The sequence below is a fragment of the Corvus cornix genome, chromosome 13, assembly GCF_000738735.6.
Source record: "Corvus cornix cornix isolate S_Up_H32 chromosome 13, ASM73873v5, whole genome shotgun sequence".
In the NCBI taxonomy this organism is placed as follows: domain Eukaryota; kingdom Metazoa; phylum Chordata; class Aves; order Passeriformes; family Corvidae; genus Corvus; species Corvus cornix.
The window spans coordinates 16,113,931-16,140,782 of NC_046343.1; the positions used below are offsets into that span (position 1 = coordinate 16,113,931).

Sequence of the window (26,852 nt, forward strand, 5' to 3'; positions counted from 1 at the left end):
CCTGACAGGGGCTGTGTGAGAGCAGGGGACAGCCGGACAGGGGCTGTGTGAGAGCAGGGGACAGCCTGGCAGGGGCTGTGTGAGAGCAAGGGACAGCCGGACAGGGGCTGTGTGAGAGCAGGGGACAGCCTGACAGGGGCTGTGTGAGAGCAGGGGACAGCCGGACAGGGGCTGTGTGAGAGCAGGGGACAGTCGGACAGGGACTGTGTGAGAGCAGGGGACAGTCGGACAGGGACTGTGTGAGAGCAGGGGACAGCCTGACAGGGGCTGTGTGAGAGCAAGGGACAGCCGGACAGGGGCTGTGTGAGAGCAGGGGACAGCCTGACAGGGACTGTGTGAGAGCAGGGGACAGCCGGACAGGGACTGTGTGACAGCAGGGGACAGCCGGACAGGGGCTGTGTGAGAGCAGGGGACAGTCGGACAGGGGCTGTGTGACAGCAGGGGACAGTCGGACAGGGGCTGTGTGAGAGCAGGGGACAGTCGGACAGGGACTGTGTGAGAGCAAGGGACAGCCGGACGGGGACTGTGTGAGAGCAGGGGACAGCCGGACAGGGGCTGTGTGAGAGCAGGGGACAGTCGGACAGGGGCTGTGTGAGAGCAGGGGACAGCCGGACAGGGACTGTGTGAGAGCAGGGGACAGCCTGACAGGGGCTGTGTGAGAGCAAGGGACAGCCGGACAGGGGCTGTGCACAGGACAGCGCGGTCCCAGCACGGACAGTACAAGGTGGCTCTGTCAGCTGCTCCGAGGGGCACACGGGCACAGGGAGCTCCTCTGCCGCTCCTGTGCCCCAGGAGCCCGCAGCAGGCAGCTCTGCTGTGCCCCCACCGAGGCTTTGGGTGGGACTGAGCCTCCCGCCCGGGGGTCCCTGCGTGTCCCGCACGGCCGCAGCTCCCTCTCCTTTGTTGGAGAACACCTGACAGCAGTGACAGCCACAGCCCTTCTGCAGGACAATGACTCCCGGGGCCGGTGTGTGCAGCCCTCTGCTCTTTCGGACTGTGATCGAAAGCCTTTGCTCACCTCCTTCGTTATCCTTGTTGTCGGCACAGGCGGTTTCCATGGCGACGCTGCATCCCGGCCCCCTCCAGCCGCTCTGGCAGACGCACTGCCAGCTGTTCTGGCCCAGCGTGCATCTCCCGTTGCCATTGCACAGGTCCGGGCAGCCATCTGGGAGGACAAACGGAGAAGGTGAGCCCAGGGCACTCCCACCCTGCTGCGCTCAGGCCGTGCTACTGTGCAGACAAAAAGGCTCGGTCCTGCCACTTGGCAGGAACACTCTCGGTAAAGGAAGGGGACACCCTGGAGAAATGGGGATCTAGCTCAAGCCGAAGGGAGGAAGAGCCCTACCTGCTGTAACACGTTTTAAGAACCCTGTAAAGACTCAGACCTTGAGCTGATAGAAATGACAGTCTGCTTACAGAAGATCTGTCTCTTATTTTTCTCACTGTATGTGTGTGCACACAGGAGGGAGAACACCTTCTTCAACAAGCTCATCAATGCTCAGAGGACTTTTTGTATTGTGTGTTGCATCATTCTCCAGAATGTCTCTAAACACAAAGTTTAAATAAACAGTTTTGAAAATATTTTCCTTCATTGACAGTAATTTTAGAATACCTACTTATTTAACACTAAGTTTACTTATATTTTGGTGTAACATCTTACACTTTCTGAAAAACTTATTAGAAGAGATAGCCCTCCAAAGATGTATGTTTTGAATTGATTATGAATATGACACGACTTCTTGTATAGCAAGAGCCAAATTAGGAACAAAAATATTAATTAGCTAAGCTGCTTACATGTTCTAACAAATGTCCATAGGTGATAGAATACCTCGACTCCTCTTTCTGGGAAGTAAATGAGTCTCAGGAGACACTCTTGTATCTTACTGAATATTCATTATGAAAAAGGGTAAGAAAACCAAACTGCAGCCTTGGTATATACAATCACATCTATCAACACCCAATCCACACAAGCATGAGTATTTGTCTGTGGGGTGACAGAAGATTTGAGGCCTGCAGCAAACCTCTCACAGCACCTCTTCACGAGTCTGAGCAGGAGGAGAAGGCTGTGTTGCCTGACGATGGGTGTGTGTTTTTATAAACCACAGCTCGGAGTTTGTCTCTTCCTGCTCCTCCCAGCTGCCTTGGCTGTAGCCAGGTGAAGTCAGAGAGCAGTTTCTCTGACCCCAGATTCATTCTCACAATGCTGCAGGAGTTTCCCATCCAACAAAGTGATATCCCTGGAACTCACTCAGCTGGTATCACAACAGGTCAAAGACTATTCAGTTCATGGTACACAGAAAGCTGTCAGCAGACAGAAACAAGTCCTGTGAGTTTTATTTCAATGTTGTTGTGTATTAAAAAAATAAAATGCTCCTTACACTTAAATTTAGGGTTATTTTGCCACCACGTATTTTAGCTTAAAAAAATTCAGTTACTTTTGCAGCACAGGTAATAGATTTTCAAGACATTTAGTTTATCTCTTTCATTTGTCAGGTTGTTTGAATGACCAAAATGATAATGTTTGAGGGGAGGCATCACAGTATAGGACAAATTATTTGTTTTAAACGAAGAACAAATAGTAATTGTGAATATACACACACGGTTGGTTTTATACTGAGGCACCAAAGAGAATTAAATCACTGAAGCAGTTTGCCTTGCAGCGTATGAGCAAGATGAAAACATGAACAGTAGGGAGCTAGCAAAATCCCTGAAAAGTTTTAAGTGCAGCTGGGGATTAATGGACATGACTTTGCGTTTAGTGTAGAGAGGGAAGGCAGCATCACTGCCATGGACATGGTGTTGCTAGGAAACACTATGCTACCTCCACAGAGCCTATTTAACTGCAGCCTTCCACAGACAGAGCTGGTGTTTGAATAGCATAAATATCAGAAGGAAGGGAATGAACAGCAGTAGACTACAATAGGATCCAAGTACTTGGACAATAATATCTTCCTTAAAAAGATCTATTAAGTTAATGATGAATTAGCTTTGAAACAGCTTTAAGTAATGGACAACTACTTAGGCATTTTGCATGGTTCTGTCTCTGTACATGCCTATGCATAAATACGGATTTCTGGTTTCGCCTTTCTTCAAGCAAATATCTATACAGCATTCTAGTCTGTTAGACCAACCAGAAATCAGAGCTCCATTATGATCTAGTAATAACCAGTTTTCTTCTAAAAAAGGCTTATATTTAGGAATTGCACCTACTATCTCTATTTAACTCTACCTGCCTGTGCATGTGAGCAGGGATTAGTACTGATGAACATCCTCTGCACACACAGGATTTCCACAGATCTCATGGGCTTGGTGGCCATCAAGGGGTTTGAGGAGTAGACAAGGTGACAAAGTACCTGCCTGAGGAGCCTTCAGAGCTTCAACCAAGGCTCAGTGCCACAGCTGGACAGATGGCCTTTGCTGGACACGCTCACTGCAGGAAGCACACCCAGCACTCGGTGCTTTGTCAGAGCCTGCTTTCATGGTGCAGCCACACTCAGCAGTGTGCTGCCTCCTGGCTGGCTGGGGAATTCTCCCAGAGCCAGGCAGTCACAGTGACAGAGAGAAGGGCTATCAGCATCTAATCTCAAGAAGCAATCCAGCGTGGGATGAAGCTCCCAGTGATCGCATGGAAAAGGGCCTTTCGTGCTAAGCAGACAGGTTGCTATTCCTGGTGTGTAGAGAAATTCTCCTCATCTTTTCCATTACAGTATGCTTAATGGAAAATGTCAAGAAGCAAGGTTAAAAAAGAAGAAAGTGCTTGTTTAAAGTGCTAGATTGACAACCTATTTATTCACAGAACAGGCAGAGTACAGGCAACAGCCGTTCAAGTGTCTCACACTTTTCTAGCTGCTGCTAAAGGTGAAACACTAATGCAGCCTCCCTTCTCTCTATCTCCAACTTGCCTGTGGGATTGGAAATTGGGAGCTTTACTACAAGTACATATGAATTTACAATTAAAATAGCAAGGAAGATTTCAGTACATTTTCCAGTGTTGCATCAGGAATCTGCGATGAGCATATGAGAGACACCAGAGTCAGAATCACTATGAATAGCAAAAACCATAATATGGCCAGTGCTTGGTTCAAAAATGGAGAGTGCTGGATATATTTACATATATATTTATATGAGAATACTCCCAGGTTTCACCTACAGTGAAAATATTCTTAGATTAAATTGTAAAATGATTACTTCATTTTTGAACTTGGAAAAATAATTTCCAGTATCTAGGCAGTATATCAAGAATTCTAATCCAATTTTGGATAAATGCTGCACAGAGAGCTTCTTTTCACTCTGGTACTCCCAAACTCCAGGTATACAAATACACATGTCCAGCTTCCCACACATATATAGATCTTCCATTGCATAAACTACTTTAAACTCCACACCAAACATTTTAACTAAACTAAAACATAAAGTCTGCCCAACTAATATGTGGTTTCAGTCAGAATCATCAGAACTCCCACTTATGGTGAGGAAAATCTTTCTGAAAAAAAAGAAAGGGAAAGGGTGGACAGGGAAAGAGAAGTTAGAGAAACCTTGCTCTTTTTAAAGTTTCCAAACTCTGATGGGAGAGGTAGCCTCTGAGTATAACTAAAGGAAAAAAAGAGAATAGGAGAGATGAAGGAAAAAAAAAATCTAAGTGGCATCTCGTAAGCACATAGAGAAAAGGATAATGCTTTTAGCCTCTGCTCAAGTTTGTACATGGAAAGACAGAAGTAAATCAAGATCTTGTGTCTTTTGAGTCCTTCTGATCCTATGCTATCAGCCCTTTATTCTCCAAACAGCATCTTCCAGCAGAATGGGTTCCTAGCAGCTCTCCTCATTTAGTGCACATGTGGTGCAGCTACAGTCTGGAATATGGTCTCTCATCTTTCCACATTACCTCGTTTCACACATCCTGAACTAAGTTTGCTGGCAGCCACTGGAGCCTTCCCAGTGACTTCAGCTGAGGCTGGACCAGGTGGTCCTGTGGGTGAAGAAGCCCTGCAGTGAAGAGTGTGTTCTACAGCACAGTGTTTTCTCAATCACAGGATGCACACGAGTTTCAAGGGGAACATTTAAATTACATTTCAATCCTCCTCTTCTCATTACAGCTGTTAACTACAGAACTGTAGCAAATAAAAGTAGTCTGGGATATGATGGTACCTAAAGAATTTAGAGAAACGACATAAAAGCAGTAATGACAATAGCCTGTTTAATTTGGATTTTAGAGGATAATCACTGTTTTCATATTTTCTGTTCATTCCTTCAGTGAGCTGCTGGTATGCCTACAGCTATCTAGCAAATAATAAATGAGGTACATAGAATGAGGTACCTAGCAACATTGAAAATAGAATTATGCTTTTTATTTGCTATTGTTATTTTTTAATCCTTCAATTCCAAAGCCTGCAGGGCTTAGTTAAAGCCAAAGAAAGGGCATACAAATAAAAATGACACAGTGTTATTGTAGGCACGTGCACAAGTCATTTTCTACAGAGTAATACTTCAACTGAAATAAACTCAAACCCCAAACACATAACTAAACACATGTCAGTGAAATAGAGTGTTGGTTGAGCAAGAGGTGAGGCCCCTTTGAGTGAGTCTGGACAGTTCCAGAACAGGCTGGAGCCATGCAGAGGCACCAGCCCAGGTCTCTGAAGCAGGGTGCTGACACTGATTGACAAATTGCTAAGAATGAAGCCAGGCTCTCAGTGCAGCACAAAGCCCAGCGTCGCTGCTCATGCACCACAGCCGAGCTGCTGCTTTCCAGAGGAGCAGGAGCTTCTCCGTGGCACTGAAGTGTTTGTCACCACAGTGCTCTCTGCCTGCCTGCCTGCCTTGCTGCTTCTTTTTTTCCTTTTTTTTTTGAGAAAATATTTTGTTTAAAACTACTCAACACTCTAAATATCTCTTTAAGGTACACATCAAAAAAAGGAGTAAAGAATAAATATCTACTTGCTGATGTGCTGTGCAGATGAATACATGCCTGAGTTAGAACTACAGACTGGCCCAGATACAATTTTATTTATTGAACAGGCTGAAAAAAAAAAGAAAGGCCAAAAAGTATGTTTAAAGAACCCTGAAATCCTCCACTCTACCTCCTGTGCAGACAACCAACCAGTAATTTTAAGTAAGATTCCTTAAATTGCCTGGGATTTGTATGTCATAACAGAATTTCCCCCTAAATTCTATCTACTATCTATCCATGCAATTCCAGTCTTTACACATAAAGGCAGGAACTCAGGGAATATCCAGCTTTCCAAAAAAACCAGAGAAATAGGAGAAAAAACCATGTGTGGCTGTTTAGAAGTAAAGCTCACACAAAAGGGAACTGCTGGTATGAAAAAGTGTCAAGAAAAGTCACTTGCATCATTCTGAAGAAAAAGAACAAAAGAGATACAGAGACAAACACAAACTAGAAGAGCGGGAAGCTCGTGTTGCAGTATAGGTCACAAAAATTTGAGATTGAAGAAAACCCCAGGGGTGCAAGACCTTCATGCCTTGTTAACAGGGGACTGCTCCCAGAACATTCCATGTTCTCCAACTTCATGTTAAGTGACTCAAGCAGGTGGGCTCCTGTGACTTGTGGGGGAGACACCCTCCAGGTCTCCCTCTTGTGCACAACCAACAGAGTTCTCTGTCACAGCTTTTGGTGTGACCCCTGCTCCAAGCTGCCAACAGCTGGGCAGGGAAAAGAGGGGACAGTTTGTGCTACACTGTCCTGAGACTTGAGGAAACCAAACAGACCAATAATCAAAAAGTCCATGTCTGCTCAGAAGGCTGAATATGCACACAGAGCTTTAGCTGAGCCCAGAATTTGGGCTACTTATACATAGAACAGACAGTTTCCAGAAGGAAGGGAGACTGTCTTAGGGAAGTTCAGTCATCAGACTGAGAAGCCTCTGCAATGCTGAAGTTCAAGGGCTCTGTGACAACCAGGCAGGGTTCTCTCTGCACCCCAAAATTGTGAATGTGTGCACAAAGACACCTCACCTCCTGCACAGAATCCAATGCCATGTCCCATGGCTTTGCCAGGATCAGGTGACAAGTCTCAATGGTGCACCAGCACGAGCAAAGAAGTTATGTCAAATGTAAGTTAAGAAACCGCTGCAGCCCAAAAGCTGTAGCAGAGCCACACTGTTCTTTCTAGAGGCCAAGCAGGTTATTTGCTGAAATTTTGAGCAGGAGCTAAAATTTGACTCTACCAGCACATTTGAGTTACACAGTGTATTCTTTTCAAACAAGACTCATATCCAACTCCTATTCATACACCCCATAAAAAGATACATAAAAGATGCAGTAAAATTTGTACTTAAGATAGCTGGGTCTTTCAAATTAATCTTACTCTAACAAAATCCATTTAGAATATAATTCCAGGTGAAATTGCATTCATAAAACTACTACCACAACCATAATCTTTTACTGTATTAATGTTCCTGATATCACATACAAGCACTGGCATCATCCTTTGTAATATGTAATATCCTTTCTGAGAAAGACACCTTCTCAAGTTCGATTTATCTCTAAAATAACATCTACATAAATACTTTTGTGGCAGTGTAATGATAAAGTGACCTGTGAGACATGATGTGTAAATTCAGTCAATTGAAGGGCAACAAGCAAAACACTGACTTCATATTTAAAATATCTAACCTAATTGCAGTGTAATCTAGACTTAATGCAATTTAGGATTTTTGGAGGAAGACATTCTCAGTTCAGTCATTAGCTTCAAACTACTTTTTTTCACTTCACAAATCCTCCATACATGGCATAGAGGAGGAACGCATTTCTTTACTCCTTCGATGAGAACCTCCACATATAGATAAAAAATAAAAATCACATATTACACACTTTTTCTCCAAATGCTAATTGCATTTCTTTGACCACAACTCCTTTAACATAAAAAAAAATTAAAAAAATAGGGGAGTTTAAGTCAATCAAAATGCCCCATAAGCCAAGTTAGCATTTAGAGTGACCAAACAGAACTGCTCCCCCTACATCAGTGCTACTTAGCAGTTTTCATCAGTATTTCAAATTCAGTTTGAATTCAGTAGTGTGAGGGAATGGGATTCGTGCACACACACACGAATACACAAGTAGGGAATTGCAGTGAGAATAAGCAGAGGTTATAAACTGCTTCAGCAGCTCAACACACTGCAGAAGATGCACAGCAAGGGCACTGAGTGGTAACAGCCTGTCCAGGGGAACAGGGGGCTTGTAAGGAGTCTGCCCTAAAAACTACGGGCCCGAGTCTGATGTCTGCCCTCATAACCACCCTACTTTGAAGGAGAGGTTGGGCCAGTTGACCTCCTCACATCCCTTCTAAACTGAATTACCTATGATCCCTTTGGCTTTAGAGCTTTTTATTTCATAATTCTCAGGGCAGGGAATCCCAGTTTTCTCAGGCACTATTAAAATATAATTGCTTGCTATTCATTAGATATTAATGCCTGCATAGAATTTATAATTTAGCAATTAACTTTCAGGTATGCAAATGCTGATCCTGTGTAAGTGTGCAGGTTATCTCTAACAGAAGAATAAATATGAGCCTTAACATAAGTAGGCATTTCCCTCTATTACTGTGTGCCAGATTAGTACGTTCTGTCCCCTAAACTTGATACAGAACTTTGGAGTCCCTTCAGGATGAAAAGCACTATATAGACACGTGCATTATATTTTGCAGCTGATCTTCTTAAAGTACTAATCACATTGATTCCATTAAATGGCTGCACACTGCATGGGTTTGGACTTCAGAGTTCCAACATTCCAACTGTCCCAAAGAAAAATCCAAAGAAAGGGCCAAAGAAAAAACCAGAAGTTTTTACGAAGCATTTTGGAATAGTTTGGAATGAAAAATGGTAGCAATACACTAAATGCTTCTCATATGCCTTCTGGCTTGCAGCAATCCTAAATCTTCATGACAGTAAAATATGATTACAAGTGACCAAAAATAATGGCTATTTGAATATTAAGATAAATATATCTCACATGTTTGTTGAGGATAGAATTTATGGAGTTTGAATATCCACAAATACAAAGTATGAAATAATGCTCATGACCTAGGAGCAGTATTCCACCACATAGGCAATGTATACAAAACAAATTAAAACAGATAAGCATTGCATTCTGAGCTATGTGAGCATTTGTGTATGCTGAGTTGTTTGGCAGATATAGGATAGAGGATGAATATTTCAGTACGTAAAATATACTTTATAAACATCCCTTTAATTCCAAAGTGCAAGGCACCATTCTGCATCCCTTGTCAATATACATAAGCCTCATGAATATCATGCCATTTTCCAATTTTTATATCTACCAACTGCACAAATAACTAATAAAAGCTACAGAAATAAAACTGTAGTGTTCACAAATGAACTGGTTTAAATCCTGCATGCATAAAACAGTTCTCTTTTTGTTCCTTTTTCTATCTGTTTACATGGTGAAGAAAGAAACCTCATAATCCTTCCGATATAGCCAGTTGCTTTGATATTTAAATTCTAAATAATCTGTGAAAGTGATTTTGATTTATTAGGGAGATCACCTTCTCCATCTCACCCCAAGAAAGCCAAGAGTATTTAATCTGCACTTGGGAAGAAATTTGGAAGAGAAATGAGCTCTTTAAGCTCTGCTTGCTTTACATTAAACATATTTACTACCAGGCAACTGATGGCTCTGCTCCTCCCCTCGCCTCACTAGAAGCCTTAATTCTCTGGAACGAATACTTAAGTCTTTCTGCTGCTGGGCAGAGCATTTCTTTTCCATTTCTCTGTTGAAGCCATCAGAAGCATCACTGAGACTTTTAACTTGATTGCCTTGCATCTACATTTGGCAGTTTGGAAGCCATCCTGGGGCAGGCAGGTTGTCACTTCTTAGGCTGGGACTGTTTCCCAGGAGCACTTAGGAGGAGAAACACAAGGTAAGGGAGTGGGAGATGCAGCCACGAAATCTAGAGACCACTCCACCTCAGCTGCAACAGGATTGTATGACCAGGACAATCAGTATATTGAATTAATAAACTTCATTCACTGATTCATGTCAAGCAAAAAGGTGCACAGCTATGTACTGTCAGGATATTTGCTTTAGTTCAAAAAAAAAATCCCAAACAAACACGGAAAAGCAGAAACAAATTAAAAGGAATTTCATAACAAATAATAAAGAAAAATCTAAGGTCTATGCAAGGGACAGCTAAAAGACAATTTGCTAGAGTTTTGTGTAATTAACTCTTTCTTTGCCATGCTGAAAATACAGCATGAGTAGCTCACAGTATCTCTAAACATAACAAACAGATGTCAAAGAAATTTTTATTTTCTATCCAGGTTATTACTTATCTTAGAAAAGTTTCAGGAGACAGGTACCAGAATATGAGATTGCCCTGAAGACCAGCATTACTGACCCTTAGCATTCAAATAAAATCATAATTTAGGTTACCACACTCTGCCTGTTTCCCGTAATTTCAGTGGGGTATGGTGTCACTGCTCATTGCTTACACACAGCTGAACTGCCATCACATTTCAAGGAACATGCGAGAAACATACTAATTGGGCTTTCCTTTAGCTAATGACCATTTGTTCAGAGCTGTGAACCCCAGCAGGGTGCAGCCTTTTCCCACTGCTCAGCAGCAAGTTCTTAAGCTGGGAGCACCAAGACAATCCTGCCTGGACTGGAGCTGCAGAGGATTTCCAGCAGGTTCCACTCGTGTGCCATGAGCAGAGGACAAGAGAACACCTTGCAACATCAGAATGTCCCCTGAGCTTTGATGCAGTTTGACTCTGTAAGATCCACAATCAAGCAAAGTGAACTTGGGGACAAGCTCTGACTTTCAGGGTAAACACGTATGTGGGAATGTGTTTAATCAGGAACAGTGCATATCCAATTTACTCTAAAACTGCTATAAGCAGTCAGGAAGTTGCTGCCAAAATCCTTTTTAACGGTGTCACTCACTGGAAAAGCTCTCCTGCAGTTAGTGACCCAGCCTTGCTCCTCAAGGTACAAATCTGTCAACACAAGACTTTTATGTGGGTTCTCCAGCATGAATCCCTGCTTCTCGCTCTGAAGGAAACAACTTACTAATTGTAATTATTTCCTAGGCTGGAATGAAGTTACCTAATTCAAGTAAGGGATCAGTAGCAGTAGCCCTGTGAAAGTTTATCTTTAATAAACCTATAATCTTTAGTCACAGGACAAAAAATCAGAAGCAATACTTGATAGAGACGACATTTTCCTTTCCACTTCACTGTCATTTGTTCACTTTTGAGTGACATCTTTCTTCACATTTCATAAATCTTTATCTCAAGCATTAAAATACAGAAAATAACAAAATAATTAAGATCTGGGGAGATACTCTCCAAATAACTTTATGAAATCTCCCATTTAGTATCAATAGGAATGCTCACCTTAAGAAATCAGATACATTATATACAACTTGCTAGGAATTTTTAAAACCGAAGTGTTTTATCTCAGAAATTCTGACAAAAATCCTTAATAGAGTAGGGGAAACTGTAACTATAAAAGTTGAATAAATAGATGCAGTCTTTAATGGAAGGCACATGTGTTAAATTCCCCCAGTTCTGCTGAATAAATATTTCCCTTTACAAAGCATCTCATACTTTAAACTTTCCATGCAGTAATGCTTTTAAATTCGTTAATGAGGATCTTTGGAATTTCATGGTAACTAGAAACACAAATACTGGTCAAAGATGACAGATTTTACTTAGCAAATTCTTTGTGTATGGAAGATTGAAAGATTAAAAGGAATGGGGATATAATTAGATTGTAATAAACACTGTCTTAATTGTATTTTTTAAAAAAGACCTTTCATGTGGTATGGAAATTTTAACAATTTTAGGAGACATTTCAGTCTCCTGTATCTTTTGGATACTGTCTTTAGTATCCAAAAAGTCTGTGTTTCATTGCTAATTAACCCTTTTGATTAAGTATATGAATGACTGTTTGTAATTAAGGGTCTGAGCGATTTTGATTCACTTTTTCACTCAGCATATAAGCAATCAGAATTGTTATGGAATATACAACAAAAAATTCCAATGAAAAATCATAAAGCTGATAACATCTCTGGGCCCCTCTGGATCTGAATTAGGGAAAGCTGCAACAGCAAGGTAATGCTTAGACATCTGTGTAGACTTTTTCATTTCCCCTTCAGTGCAAGAACAACAGGGTCTGGGCACTGTTTGGGTTTCCGGTCCATGACCACCTCTGCGAGGAATTTTGCAGGAACAATTTAATACTGGCTCTGTAACTCAACAGTGGCTGTGTAACTCACCCACTATTCCCTTCAAATGACTGTTGTCCATTCAGCCTTCACAAACAGGGTGACCTTGACTCTGATACTCTGTTCTCTAAATATGGAAGGCTTTCTCCATTCTAAATCAATATTTCTGACTTACTTTGCCAAAAAAAAAAAAAAAAAAGTTTCAAACATTCACAGGACACAATGAAGATATATATGGATTAGTTCCATGATAAAGAATCAATTAATAATGATCCAAGGGAGACAGTAACAAAAAAGCAGTTTTACCCCTAGTTTCCAAAGCCAACAAGAAGATGAATTATATCTAAAAATCTGTGTCATTACACTCCCCCCACCCTGATTCAGCTATTAGCAATGCCACATGGGAGCAGTGTAAACCTCCATTTCAGAATCCTAACAAACTCCTATGCAGTGATTTTCTGTCTTAAACCTAAAACATCTTCTCAATTTTTTTTGAAACAAGAGAAGGCACATTGCTACTGCTTTTCCTGTACTGTTATCAAACTACCCTTAAAAAAAAAAAAGTAAGGATTAATCAGAATCTGCAAACATTTTAACAAATTCATATTGTGTTTTTCACTTATCAACAGTAAATAATGATTCATGGCTTCTTGCTTACAGTGATACATTTACGGTTCAAATCCAAGGGATTCTACAATTTAAAAATAAAATAAGGAAGGGGAAGTGGAAACACCCTTCTTTTTATAGAACTACTTAATTCTGAGCACACTATCTTCCACTGTGAGACTGAATGCTATAATGCTAATTCCTCTGTTCGTTTGAGAGATAAGTGATCTGTAACCCAGCATACATGCATTTTGCCTTGCTTTGTGGAATGGAAAGCAGACAGATCAGTTTATATTTAAACTGTGTTGACTGAGTTCTACTCTCTGGAATTCCCAGTGGTTAAAACAAAAAGTCAGTTCTCTCATCTGTACTAATGTGTCTCTGTTTTTAGGAGAATCAGCACCTGGGGCATTTAGGGGTTTGTGTTTGTACATGGTAAACTTACAGAAATAGCTTCAGTGCTATTCTTGAGGAACTCCTTCCACAAGAAACTCAGCAATTCTGTTTGATTCCTAACAATTGGAAAATCACAGTATTTGAAGCAGCACCACTTTTAAAATCAATAAACCACCATGAACAAGGCAAAAAATGCTATTCCTAAACTGCTATTTTTTTTTCTTTGATAATTTGTGCTTTTGGATAATTGTCCTTTTAATATTGCTTCTAACCTAAAATCACAACCTAGCAACCTAGTAATATTTTTCACTACAAACTGATTTAGTTTTTAATTAAAAAGAATGGTTTTAATTACAATTACACCATTATATTCACTTCTTAGATTCCAAAGTTATTATCCCTACTAATTCTTTTCAGAATGGGGACTGCATCTTGATGAACTGTGGTTCTTTAGCTCAGTTGTTCAATGCTACAAAAAACTAATTGAAGGCAAATTAAAACATATGTGGTCTAGAAGAATTCTGAATCTTACTCATTTTTCAGACTCTTAAATAACTTTAGTCTTCCAACATCTACCTAAGAAAATACTCATCTGAAATTTTATAATTAAACAGAGAAGAAACTCATCTTTATATGGGTTCATGTAAAAATAAATTAAAATTTTAGAAGTGTTTATACTTTTCAAATATATGAACAATTAACTATTAGCTCATGTAGTTCAATCTACCCTAATCAAGCTGGAACATTTAAAAAAGAAATACCTCAGTGTTTTCTAGCAGCTATTTTGATGGTATCTTATTTTACAGCACTTTGAAAGCAAGCCACAGTCTATTGATGCTGAATTTGATCAACTTGCTTTGCACTGGACTATTAAAAACTGCAAATAGAAACTAAAAATACAGTGGAATTAGGAAAAAAAGCAATGAATTTAGATGGTTGGTTGTCAAAATTATGGCTCCTAGGTCCAGAATGCAGGACACCCATGGCCTTTGAAAAGGCATTGTGGAACAGAGGAAGTGCAAGTGAGGTGGGCAGGACTTTGGGGGCTGTTTCGAGAACCGTGCTTGAGAGAACCCAGAGACTGTGACACTTGAACATCTGGGACTCACAGCTGCACAGCTCCCAAAAACCAGTGAGCCACCACAAGAAAATCCATCCCGGATGTCAGACACCACTCATGGGCCACACAAATGGCTGATCACAGTAAGGCAGGGGTAAAAATATCTTTTAAGTGTAGTAGAGCAAGAGGGAGAAAAGCTTCACATGGATAAGCAGACAGCCACATCTCCTCTGCCTAAATTCTCATTAAGGATAATGTTATGATCCATGTCACACCGAAGCCTTTGTGAAAGCAAACCTGCTACTCTTCCATGAAAACTGCTTAACTGTTTAAGAGAGGTCCTCTTTTTGAGTGAAATATTTAAGTGTGCAGTGTGCAGTGCTCATGGTCAGCTCCCAGAGTTGAAAATCCTCAGGGAACAGCTGGGCCATGAACCCTTTCTGCTCTAATCCAGTTAGTGAACGAAGAGGGGATGACGACAAACACAGCAAGCTTAATGTATCATGTCCTGCTTTTCCTTTGGCTTTCAGCAGCATGACTGTGAACTGCTGATTAATGAGACACCAGCACTGCTTTGTCTCCATCTATCCCAGCATGGATGTGTTTTGAAGACAACTGGCAGCCCGAGATGGACAGTTATATGCCAATCAACACTACATCACTGAAAACACGACAGCAGTATGTGCTGGAAATTGTAGAAATCTACACAGTTGGTCACAATTTCTTGGCAGCTATAAATCAGGTAATAGCAACTCAGGATTATTCCAATTATTTTCACTTTCAACATGAAGAGATGAACATGGACTGAAAACATCAGACCCAAATGCCTTTAAGAATACTCAAGTTTGTATTTAGCTCTTACATTTCAGTAACTCAAATTATGTTTGCAATTTCTTTGGGCAAATGAGATATTATATTATATTATATTATATTATATTATATTATATTATATTATATTATAATTTACGATGATTTCTGCTGGACAGCAAACTTTGCTTCTTCTTATATGTACAGAAAAACGATATGTAAAATGAAACAGGCTGAGGCGACACACAGGAATAATCTCCAGAAGCATCGTTATCCTACTGAGCATTTCATAAGCAGGTCAGAACAAGGATGGAAAGAAAGAAAGAACGAACAAGAGAAAAGAGCTGGATAACATAAATTTTGTAAAAACTTTTTCAATAAGAATGGCTCATGATACCTCATAACTTGTGCCCTGAACAAGTCCCCATATTCATTCCTTAAGATCTTTTAAAAAGCTGTCTAAGTAAGGACTTTTAGTGAAAGAAGGATGTATCAATATTCAGCATCAGTGTGTATTCATCCTCAGTGAGCAGTTACTGCACAGGAGAGAACTGACAGCTTCAGAGAAGGCTTTCAATAGTTTCATTTTTCCCTGAAGCCCTAAATAGATCACACAGCAAAATCCTGAACTGACACCTCAGAGGTACTACAGAGACCATTTTTTCCTTTTTATTTCTGACATTAATATTTTTAATACAACGTTAAACTAAGAAAATATTGAGTAGAGAATTTCAAATGCGTTAAATATCTTAGGAAAACAAGTTTCTAACTTCTAATGCATCCTACTGTTAATTTGATACTAAATTGGCAAGAACCTGAAAAAAAAAAGTTTGCAAAGCTTTGCACCTGAAATATTATTCCACAGTTTGCAGCAGTCAGGCAAAACACGTTTGGCTTTATTTGCATCTTCAAGCATGAAAGATTATGTGAAACTGATACTGAAAATGCAAGAATGATACCTTGAGAATGTATAAGAAGAATGGAAGTGATCAAGAAAAGGTATCTTTAACAGGAACACGAACAGCAGGTCTCAAAAAGATGGGCAGGTATTGTTCTCCTTTGTATTCCTTTCTTAGTAAGTATAAATATTACACATATGTATATACATATCTATTTCTCAAGATCCAGTACTGCCTTTCTATCTCTATACAACCCATGTCACTGACCTCTTACAAGCATTCCCATGTCTTTGTTTTGTTTCCAGCAACACTGTGTAATTCAGTCACTTGCTGAAGCTCTGCTTGACACCACAGGGTACAAAATAATACAGAAAATACTATCTTCAGGAGAAGAGAAGATTGTCTGACTCTGGGAATACTGCTATGAACAGCATAATCGGCTCTGCCCTTTCAAAAGTCAGATCAGCTCGCTGATTGATTGCCCTCCCTCTCTTTTTGTGGTCTTTTAAGAGTTCAAGAATTGGCCAGAAAATCAATATAACTCATGAAGAAGCCCCTCCAAAAGGAGAAAAAGAAATGTGGTTTTAGTTTGGGAAACTATTCACCAGTATCTTCTGGGTGCACCTTTGAAGTACCAGACAAAATGCAGGAAGTTATGCTGAAAACATACTCATTAAATTTTTTGGGCTAGAAAGGAAAGAAATAAGGTCATGTTCCACAAATATCCTGTAAAAAGAGAAAGAAAAAAGCCACTCAAGTGTTCTGATACCAAGCTGTGACATGTTTCAATCATTTACAGGAAGCCCTCAGCAAAGAATGCAAACAGGAAAGTTCTTCCTCATGAATAAGCTTGCCTTTCAGCCAAAAAAGATCCCCAGCTGCCCCTGAAAATTCTGCAAACGAAAAGGAATTCTGTTTCTAAACTCCTTGAAAGTCAAACCACTCTCACTATACATAAATCTCTACACAGAATATTTTCTTCCAAGTATTCATAATCAGCTACCTTGCTTGGCTGTGATAAAATTAAGTGGTTGCATATTGCAGTTCTGGATTCCTTAGTGCCACAGAAAGAGTTTAGAAAGTTTACTCATCCCTGATCCACAAAAGTAGCCAGTATTATTTCAGTGTTGGGCATAGGAATTTGCCAAGTTACAAACCAGAACCAGAAATCCCAAGTAAGAGCCATCTACATAGTATGGAACCTGGGGACTCTACAGCCAGGAGATTTTATTCAGAAGTTTTCGAAATGAAATAGAAGATGACAAAGATGAGACAACCAACAAAGCACCTCTGTAGCGAATGTAGCTGGGATAAATAAGAAGCATCAGCTTTCCAGGAATAAATTTATTTACCAGATGTTTCTTTACCAAACTTGCACCTTTACTGAAGCACAGAGATGCTGGACTAGATGACCATTTATATAAGTGACAAGTACCTTTCCTTGGCTTTGGTTATAAAATGTAACATGACATAACATATGTTACCAAAATTCCACCCTATAAGGAAAATTTCCACGTTTTGAGTAGAATGTTCTACTTTTTGTGTTTGACGCAAGTGAAAACGTGAGTGATGTGCAGTGAGTGACAGAAATCATTGAGAATCTCTCCAGTTGCCTCATGAGGTACCTGCTGCTCTTCTGCTTTGCTGAAGAGGCACAGCGGGAACAACCCCTTAACTCCAATGAAAGCTTGGCACCACATACCTAAAAGGCTGCATCACGAGAAATCTGCTTCCAGGTGTGAAAACAGTGGGATAACCATGTGATACAGGTGATGAACTGGAATCTGCACGTTCAGGAACAGCAAACATCTCGAACATTTTTGGTCATGTCATCATATATATATATATTACCAACATATCTCTATAGCAGCAGTAATGAAAAGTGGTCATGACCCAAATAGACTATGCATTTTTCAAATGAAATGAAAAAATGTGTTACTCCCTCCTCAGAACATGCAATCTAAATTCCTGTCATCATTGTTAGAGGGTTTTTTATGCCTTGATAGGTTATAAACTGTTACAGATTAATTTTAAGTTAGAAATGCATTGGAGAAGTCTAATATATCTAGCTCCTTCTAAATTGCTCTTTGTCAGATACGATGGCTTTCCACTGCCTCCTCCCACACACTTTCCATCTCTCCTGAAAATTGCCTCATCTTTGAATCATTACCGTTGTAATTACAACAAGAGAAATCAGTAGTAGAAGAAAAAAATCTTTGACACAAAGAGCATTATCATGGGACAAAAATATCTTGCTACATCCAAAGATAACACAATGCCGCATTATTCATGTTTCTATTGATTATTGAGTCCATGATAAGGTAAAGAACTCAATCTTTACACTTGTGGTATTCCATCGAGTTGATAGAAAATACAAACATGTCTAAAAGCTGGAAAGGTCATCCCAAAGCACTTGGGGGGAACAGTTTTTAGTAAACAATTTCTTATTAAAACCAGAGGTGGAATATGGTCCACCTAGTGTTCACCTTTAAAGGGAGAGTATTTAAAGTATTTACCTACTGGGTGTTAAGTTTGTTTGGATGTTTCAGAGTGGCTCAATATGCACACTGACAACCCATTGCTCTGCAAATACAGAACACATAGACTAGTCTCCTTGGCTGGATAAATTATCAATTCTACTTCCAACAGTGGCATTGGATTCTTAAAGGGAATGACAGTACAACTCTTAAGGGAGGCCATTATAAAATAAAGTCCTTAGAAGGAATGCTTCCTCTTAAGCTCATTTAAGAGACAACTGGAAGAGAGTTCATAGAGTGCAATGATTTCCTGGTGAGCCTGCTGCCCCAGGGCAGGATGAATTACCTCTGTTATTCCTGACAGATCTTTGTCTAAATGCTCGATAAAAACTTCATTGATGAGGAATTCACAACTTGCTTGGACAATCTCCTTTAGTTTTTCATTTACTGGTAAATGGTTTTTCCTAGAATCTAACACAAATATCTTGCACTGTAACTTAAACTTCTTAATCACCCTGGACACAGAGTCCTTACTTTTTCCTGTAAATTTTTATGCATCTGTAAATATTAGGTTATTTTCCGCCATGTAGGTGACAGAATCCTAGCTTTTCTCAAATCTTTATTCAAGGCCCTGAAAACACAGAAGATACAGAGCTAATATGATTTCCAAACCCCTTCTTTACTAAGGAACTTGTCCTACAGTTTTGAGAGTTTTACTACAGGGGCCAAGGACTCAGTGGGGGAAAGTGAGTGGCTGATCCCTGACTGGAGTTAGATTTCCGAAAGCAGTACCAAGGCCAGGAACAGTGTGAGGTTTATGGCCGGACTCGATGATCTTAAGGGTCTTTTCCAAGATAAATGAACCTAAGCAGAGCCTGCAGAGAGGGACACATCACCTGTTTGTGTTTTGGCAGGCAGGCAGGTGGAGATCCAGCTTCAATGTCTGTACCAGGGCTATAGCTCATTTGCATAGAAAAATAAAGAAAGGAACATGAAATGTAAGAACTGTCTGGATCAAAATCTGCAGCAGAGTATCCATATTACTAAATAGCCTTGAGAATAATCTTTGCCCACTTTCTGTCTAAAAAGGAGTGCTTAACCTACATCTGATGGAGGACATGAGCAGACAAGAGCAAGGCTTGGGAATATGACAGGCAGCCACAAAGAAAACCTCATGTATCACCTTCTGGTCAGAGATCACCTTAAAAGATCCATTTGCAGACATTTAAATTTTACTTGTAAATATTTAGGATTCATTCCTGGTTTCACTGGTCTCCCAGTGAGATTTTTACCAATAACTTAATAGGAGTCCATGCTGCAGGGATATGAACTACAGATGGAATTACACTTTAAAAATGGTATTTCTGACTGTTTCATAAGATCTCCATATATATCACACTGTCCTTGGAATATTATCTTGACAGTTTATATGCAGAACACCCTCTGCAAGCATTTAAAAACAACAGTTTTAAACATCCAGATATTTTCAGTGAAAGTAACAGATCTGTTTTATAACAGCATGCTTTAACAACACTCAGATGATTCAAGAAAAGCTAAGATCTCCATCTTAAATTTCTGTCATGAAATGGGTTCAAGATTAACAACTTCTATACCTTTCTTTCACTTTGTTATTAGTTTTCCAATATTTTTTCCCTCGTCTAGATTACCCTCTATTATTTAGTTATTACTTCCTCCATAATTGCAATCAATGAATAGTAATCACTTAATAAACATATCCTGACAGGTCTATTTTTGCACTGGAAAAAGATTAATTTTCTTTATCACCACTCCAGTAAGCAATTTCTTTTCTTACCTGAAGTAGCAAAGTGAACTGAAGTTCTGGTCTGCTAGGAAAAGCATCTGAGCAAGACCAGACACCCAGTCCTTTCACTTTTATATTATTTGGATATAGATTTATCAAAATCTGTGTAACTTGGAACATGCATGTGTTTTTATTTGCATTGATTCTTACACATAATTCTATTGCACACAGCAAAAGCTGCTTTGCACTGTGCTAACACTGAGCTCACACTGTGGTTCTGCGAGGATTTTCTGAGTGCTTTCCTTAAACCAGGTAATTCAGAGAGAAAAAAAGCAGTTCTACTAAAACTTTTGAGCTTAGATACTCAACAATGAAATGATAAGGAGTGCACATTCTGTCAAACATCTATTAAAGCCTAATTTGATATTAAATAGAATAAAATATCCCGAATGAACTTGGATACCTGCAGGTTACTATGATGATTTCTTTTCCACTGCCATGTAAATATAACACATGAAACTGGTAAAGAAGCACAAAGAAAATGGTTTTTATATAGAAATCTCCTTCTCTTCCTCACAGATATTTATTCCAAGTGGACTTGCCCTAAAGTCACTTGAATCAAAGCCAAGTTCTTCTGCTGACTTCATTTCAGACTAAGTGTAACAAAAATGGAAATTCAGAGTAAATAACCTCTCCTACAGGATTTGCATTTTCTGCCTTAGGACAAACTGACTGTGCAGTTTGTCAGGTACCTTCCAGAAAGGATTATTTGTGGCATTTTTTTAGGCGGACACTCCTCAGTAATTCTGACATTAAATGGTGTGTCAAACTTTCAGCTGAAAATGAAACCATAAAGGCAATACTCTAAATTACAGTGAGTTTCTGTAAAATTTAACTGCACTTTAGTTCTTCGCAGCAGTGTTTAAAACATCTTGAGCAACTCATCGTTGTACCAAACTATCAATTCACTATAAGCACAAAATTTCCAATGGTAACTTCTAGCATTTTTTGTACCAATACTGACAAAAATCACTTTTACCATCCTTTTCCTCTGAACTCTGTGTTTGCCCCATGTAACACAAACCAGTGGGGTCATGCTGAGTTATTCCTCTGAACTCAATGACATTCCTGGCATCAGCCTTTATGCTTTTGTAAATGGCCTCAGGAAATGACCATGTTAAAATTCTTACAAATACAGGCCTGTCACAAGAGTATCTGTCTGCATGCAACAGACAACTTCTGACTGCACAAATCTAAACCACGATAACTAGAAGGGCATATCTGAATTTTTTGCACTAGTTTCATCTTTGCCACAGGCAGGACCACACTAAGTTTCAAGGAAATCTTTCTAATATGTACCAAACAAAAAAAGCTTATGCATATTTTAATCACTTTAGAAGTATCACCCTTCCTCTGGAAAGAATTGATTATATACATCAATAGCAAGGAAGATATCTTGTTCAAAGCACTGAAAATTAGACTTAAAATCTCACTTCAGAGTTCAGTAGTTCAGCTTGCAATTTTCAGAATACTTTTGAGATCTTGGTAAAAGGCATCTTTTTGTCTGCACAGTAATGAAGACTTTACATACACTGATTACTTCTAAACATTGGCACATTACTAAGAGATTATAAAGCAAAACAAATTTTGTGCAAAGCATCAACTTCTGAAATAAGCAATTATTACAGAATTTAATGAAAAAAATACATACTAGGCATTTTGTAAAGACCTGGGAAGAACTTAATATGAAAACAAAATGCCTGGATTAATCTAGCAGAGGTATGTTGGTATGATGGAAGATTGAAAGCAATTATGACAAAAACACTCTGCATCTGTGCTGGTCACAAAGTGTTCAGTCATAAAAGCTTTGATTTAAATCATATTAGCACAGTGTGGTGGAAGCATGCAGCACCACAACATCAAAGGATATGCCCCGAAAATATGTATCAATTTTTCTTTTTTTTTGACTCTCCAATGAGAGTACACTTTTAGTTTCCAACTCATGTGTGTATCAGAAATGGTTTATATATCCAGAGAGAAATCAGAGGGGAATGAAAAAGAAAAACAGCTTGAGGGATGCAAGAATCTCACCATACTTTTAAGTAAAGAAATAACAATTCACTTGTAATAGGACTGTCCCATTAAGGTCCCTGATTGCCATGAAAATCTCAAGTGACCTACTCTTTTCTTTGTTAAATTCACCACCTTAAGATAAGGAAAACAACACGACTTTGGATTTGGACTCACCAGATTTCTTCTAAGGTATATTTCACAGCTCTCCAAAAATTCTCTGGAGAAAAGCAGACTTGCCTGTACCTCACAGGCTCAGTAGATGGGATACTCTTGTTCCAAATGAATTTGCTCAGATTTCTCAGAGGGAATGTGGTCACTGAGAATTTCCCTTTTTTGATTACAGCTCAGGCAAAATAATAGTTTTCTCCTTTGCTTTGAGTCACTTTTCAAAACAATCCAAATAGACTGTCTGACTGCTTGTAGAGACAAAATAAACTTAATTTAAGAACAATTAATTCCTCTTCAGAGTAAATTTTCAAGCACGGTAATGGAGAGGATAGAACATCATCGCTTTGTGTAAATATGATCCTTTTGAACTTCCCAGGCTGACAGAGCCCAGCTGAGATTGTGATGCTGATGCTGCAGTGAGCAGCAGGCTCTTAGGGAAGGGGCTCACAGCAGCCCACGGGCCCTCCCATGCTGGCACTGTCTCCATGCAAACACCACGGCCACTGTCACAGCACAGCATGGGACAGTGGCAGGGAGCTGTTCCTGTACCACCGGGAACACACATTCCCCCACCACCTGACCCCTGCTCTGGGTGGTGCTGGTGGGGGTGTGTTTCAGATGTGATGTACAACAGCAGGAGAGCACTGATGCATCAGACCAGGAAATTAAAAAAGAGGCCATTCACACAAAGGCATGCTTAGTTAAGTCTGAAAATCATTCAGGCTCAAATGATACTGAGATGGACCATTTGTTACATCTTTACTTACTAATGTGGAATTTGTTGGGGTTTTTTTCCTCTACGAACTGGTTTGTTACTGATTTGAAATGATTCCAAGAGCCTATCTGCATTTCTCCCAACACATTTTGAGTCAGGGTTACTACCTGAGAGCACGTGGGTCCCTAAGGGAACAGCCTATTACAGTCCACGACAGTAACTATGTCTCTACGATTTATGAAAAGAAAGCAATATGTGCCTGTTTCGGTGCCTGTCGTTTGCCTACCAATGGTGCAGTGCTCCCCATTCCAGCCCTCTCTGCATTCACACTTCCCATCTTTACAAGTCCCGTGCTCCGTGCAGCGGGGGTGGCACACACGCTGGTCACAGGCCGCTCCTGTCCAGCCCTCCTCGCAGCGACAGGCTCCGCCGATGCACACGCCGTGGGTGCCACAGTCCACGGAGCACACTTCTAGGAGAGAGAACAGGAGTTACAGCCAGCCCTGCGCCCGGAAGGGAAAGGGAACACAACAGCAATGCTTTTGCTCAAAACTACAGCCTCTCAAAAGCTGGCCTGCTCATACTCTGATGAAGACCGGCATTTAATTTTTATTTCAAAGCAAACTAAATTCTGTTTAAAAGTTGTTTAGAAAAAATCTGCTAATGTATGCTGGACAGACCTGTAGAGCTGCATCCTCCACGCAGATACAAACACATGTCAGAGGTGGTGTCCCCAACACCTGCCAACAGCAAAGGAAGGGAGCAGGTGGCTCTGCTTTACTCAAACCTGGACCTCGGGTGATTTTGACAGATATTGATTTGCTAAGAATAAGACTGAAACTCACCTAAAACTCATTTGGCAGAGAATGGCAGCAATTCAGGGTCATTTAGAATGATGGGTAGAAGTTACTTTCCAAGGAGAGATTTTAGATTCCTATTACTAACATGGTCAGTTATCCAGTGTCCCACTCCAAAAATTCTACTGCTCTCTGCTAGCTGAAATTGCAGATAAGCAGAAGGGTCTTTTGCCCCATGCATCACCAAAGAAAGTGGCAGTGAAACTCTCATTCATGAATTTTCTGACTGCTTATCCATGAAGCAGAAAACACATCTTGATATTCATGTCACTGGTGGGGTATTCTAGCTGATCAATCTTAGAAAATAACTGAATAACTGTGAAAAAGGTAAATATTATTTTGAGAGATTCGGTTTTGACCTACAGTACCATCTCAAGGTTCAGCTGACAACGTAAAAGCAAAATTCCTTGTATTTTTTTTCCCGTAAATGATGGACATTTTCATTTACAGTTGGGAAACAGAAGTACACTTACGTAACTTTTTCACGCTAAAAGAGAATCAGTGTTAGAACAAAACACAAACTCCTAATCTGCACCCACCTCACCCTCAGCTGACAGTCCCAAATTAAGAATGTCATGAAAATATATATAGAGATACATACACATCTCTTCCCAAGAAAATTAAACAAGACCAAATGTTTAACAAAGACAACTTTCTAAATCGTTACTGCAGTTCGCAACAATCTTGGAAAATCAGGAAAAACCTCCTTACCAACGGAGCAGTCGGGGCCCATCCAGTTGGGGTCACAGCTGCAAAGCCCCGTGTCAGCCAGGTAGGAGCCGTGCCCGCTGCACTGGTCAGGGCACTGGGCTCTGGGCAGCTCACAGTTCACTCCTCCCCAGCCCGGGCTGCAGAGACACTCCCCGTTCACACACACCCCGTGGTTGGAGCACGTCGGGTCTAAGCAATCCACTACGGGAGAAAACAAAAACAATGCAGAGAAGGGTCACTTCACACAAGGGGATGTTTGGAAAACGTGCTCTGAAAAGTCTGTACCACGGTGATAAATAAAGCAACTTGAGGTAGTTCTCCGAGTCATATTAATACCTGGTCTGAGAATTGGAAAGTGAAGTCATTTACATTTTACATTAAGTAAATCAAGCAGGGTTTGACTGTGCAATGACAGCTTACTGCAGGAATGCTGTGGTGGAGAAGCATGAAGACTTAAAAATAGCACTTAAATATATATAGTCAGAGTTTCACACATAAACCTGGAGACATATCTCCTGAAATACACTGAAGCTCCAATGACTCATGAACTGTATTTAAATTATGAAATAAGTTAATAATTTGCAGTTTTAAAGGATTTTTTTATTTGGAGTACCTCTATAAAAACTGCTATTATTACTATTGAAATACCAGAGCATTGTGAGAACAACATTAGGACAGCCACTTCAAGTACCTTGAAGTCAAAATGTCAGTGGCTTTCAGCTTTGTTTAGACTCCTGATCGTTCAGGCACTTCTGAAATGTTTGCTCCATGGTCCCTTAGTAGCTGAGATGTGAAACTGAGAGCCCTGGTTACTTCAACCCATATTCTAAACCAGCAGATTATTTCTCTTAAAGAAGTAAAACCAGATACAGATACGGATCTCAACCCAGAAACAACAAAGTGAAAATAGTTACGATGGAAAACGATGCAATGAAATTTCAGTTGCTATTTCAGTCCTATAAAGGAATGTTACAAGCTGTCTTTCAAATAAACTTTATCAGTAACATTATGAGTTTCCAAATTTTCATCTTAAATCATGAATCTGTATAAGAATACTATGCTTTACTGCCAGTATCCACATGGAGGCTTTACCAAGTGCCTTTTGCTGTGGAATTGAAGGCCAAGGTCAAATTCATGTCTGAAATAACTTGAATTCATCTCATGACTGGTATATATTAGCTCACAACAGCAGGACCAAGAATGATTGGCATTCCCTCTTGCTGCTTCAGGAAGATCTGAGTTTATAATGAAAGTGATTTATCTCTCATCTTTTCCAAATTGATCCTTCTAAATTAAGGCAGAGACATTTTCACTCTACCTGATGTGAACAATACTTGATCTTTCAAATTTCAACTTTTCTATAAAAATAGAGCCTTGTCAAACTATGTTATTTAGTTGCAGAACATTTAAAGCAAGTATATAGATTAGATACAGGCAGAGGATTGAGACAGGGACATTTAGAGATGCAATAGCATGAGTTATCAAACTACGGTAGTATAGGAATAAATTACTGTAAAATTTCTTACAAGATTTTCATTTTAATGACGACATTGGCTATAGTTTTGGGTTTGTTTTTCCTTTTTTTCTTTGAGATTTAAAGCTGAGTTAGTCAGACATGAAAATATTATAAAGCAATTTCATATTTATAGGTAAACCAAGATTGGCTTGTGGTTCACCTCAAAGCTGATAAATTCATCAACTGTTTTAAATTATACAGAGTGCTTGTCCCATATTGTTACCCCTTCTTTGTACTTAGCCAAATTATAACCTGTCTGAAGTTTAAAATGTATCTTTCATACAATTTCTGTGTCCCAATGGACACAGAGCAGTGATAAAACAGTCTGATTGAATAAAGAACCAAAGTACACAAAAACTTAGGTTCATTTACTTTTAGGATGAAGGTTGCTTCCCCCCTACATTTGGTCTATTCTGGTTTTTTTTAGAATATATATTTTAACAGAAAATGTAGAAGGGTAACACGTGTATAACATTGTTATAGGACAGCTAACTCTAGGAGATAATGATAAGTCATAATGTACTCTCCTTGTCAGGAATGTATCATCTTCCTTCTCAAACAAAAGCACTAATGAAAGGAATGTGGAGCATATGAAAAACA

General features: G+C 39.8%; 1 protein-coding gene across 15 annotated transcripts in view; it reads right to left on the bottom strand.

The window, feature by feature from the left end:
• TENM2 (teneurin transmembrane protein 2) overlaps positions 1 to 26,852 on the bottom strand; it is a 654,736-nt gene that overhangs the window by 52,901 nt on the left and 574,983 nt on the right. For 12 of the 15 annotated variants that reach the window (XM_019289969.3, XM_010406241.4, XM_010406238.4 and 9 more), the window contains 3 exons: positions 24,737 to 24,937; positions 23,428 to 23,640; positions 1,019 to 1,165 (listed from right to left, as the gene is read on the bottom strand). In XM_019289969.3, coding sequence (XP_019145514.3) covers positions 1,019 to 1,165; positions 23,428 to 23,640; positions 24,737 to 24,937 — 561 coding nt within the window. The remainder of the gene's footprint in view (positions 1 to 1,018; positions 1,166 to 23,427; positions 23,641 to 24,736; positions 24,938 to 26,852) is intronic. The other 3 variants (XM_010406240.4, XM_019289970.3, XM_010406235.4) reach the window with 1 other exon arrangement.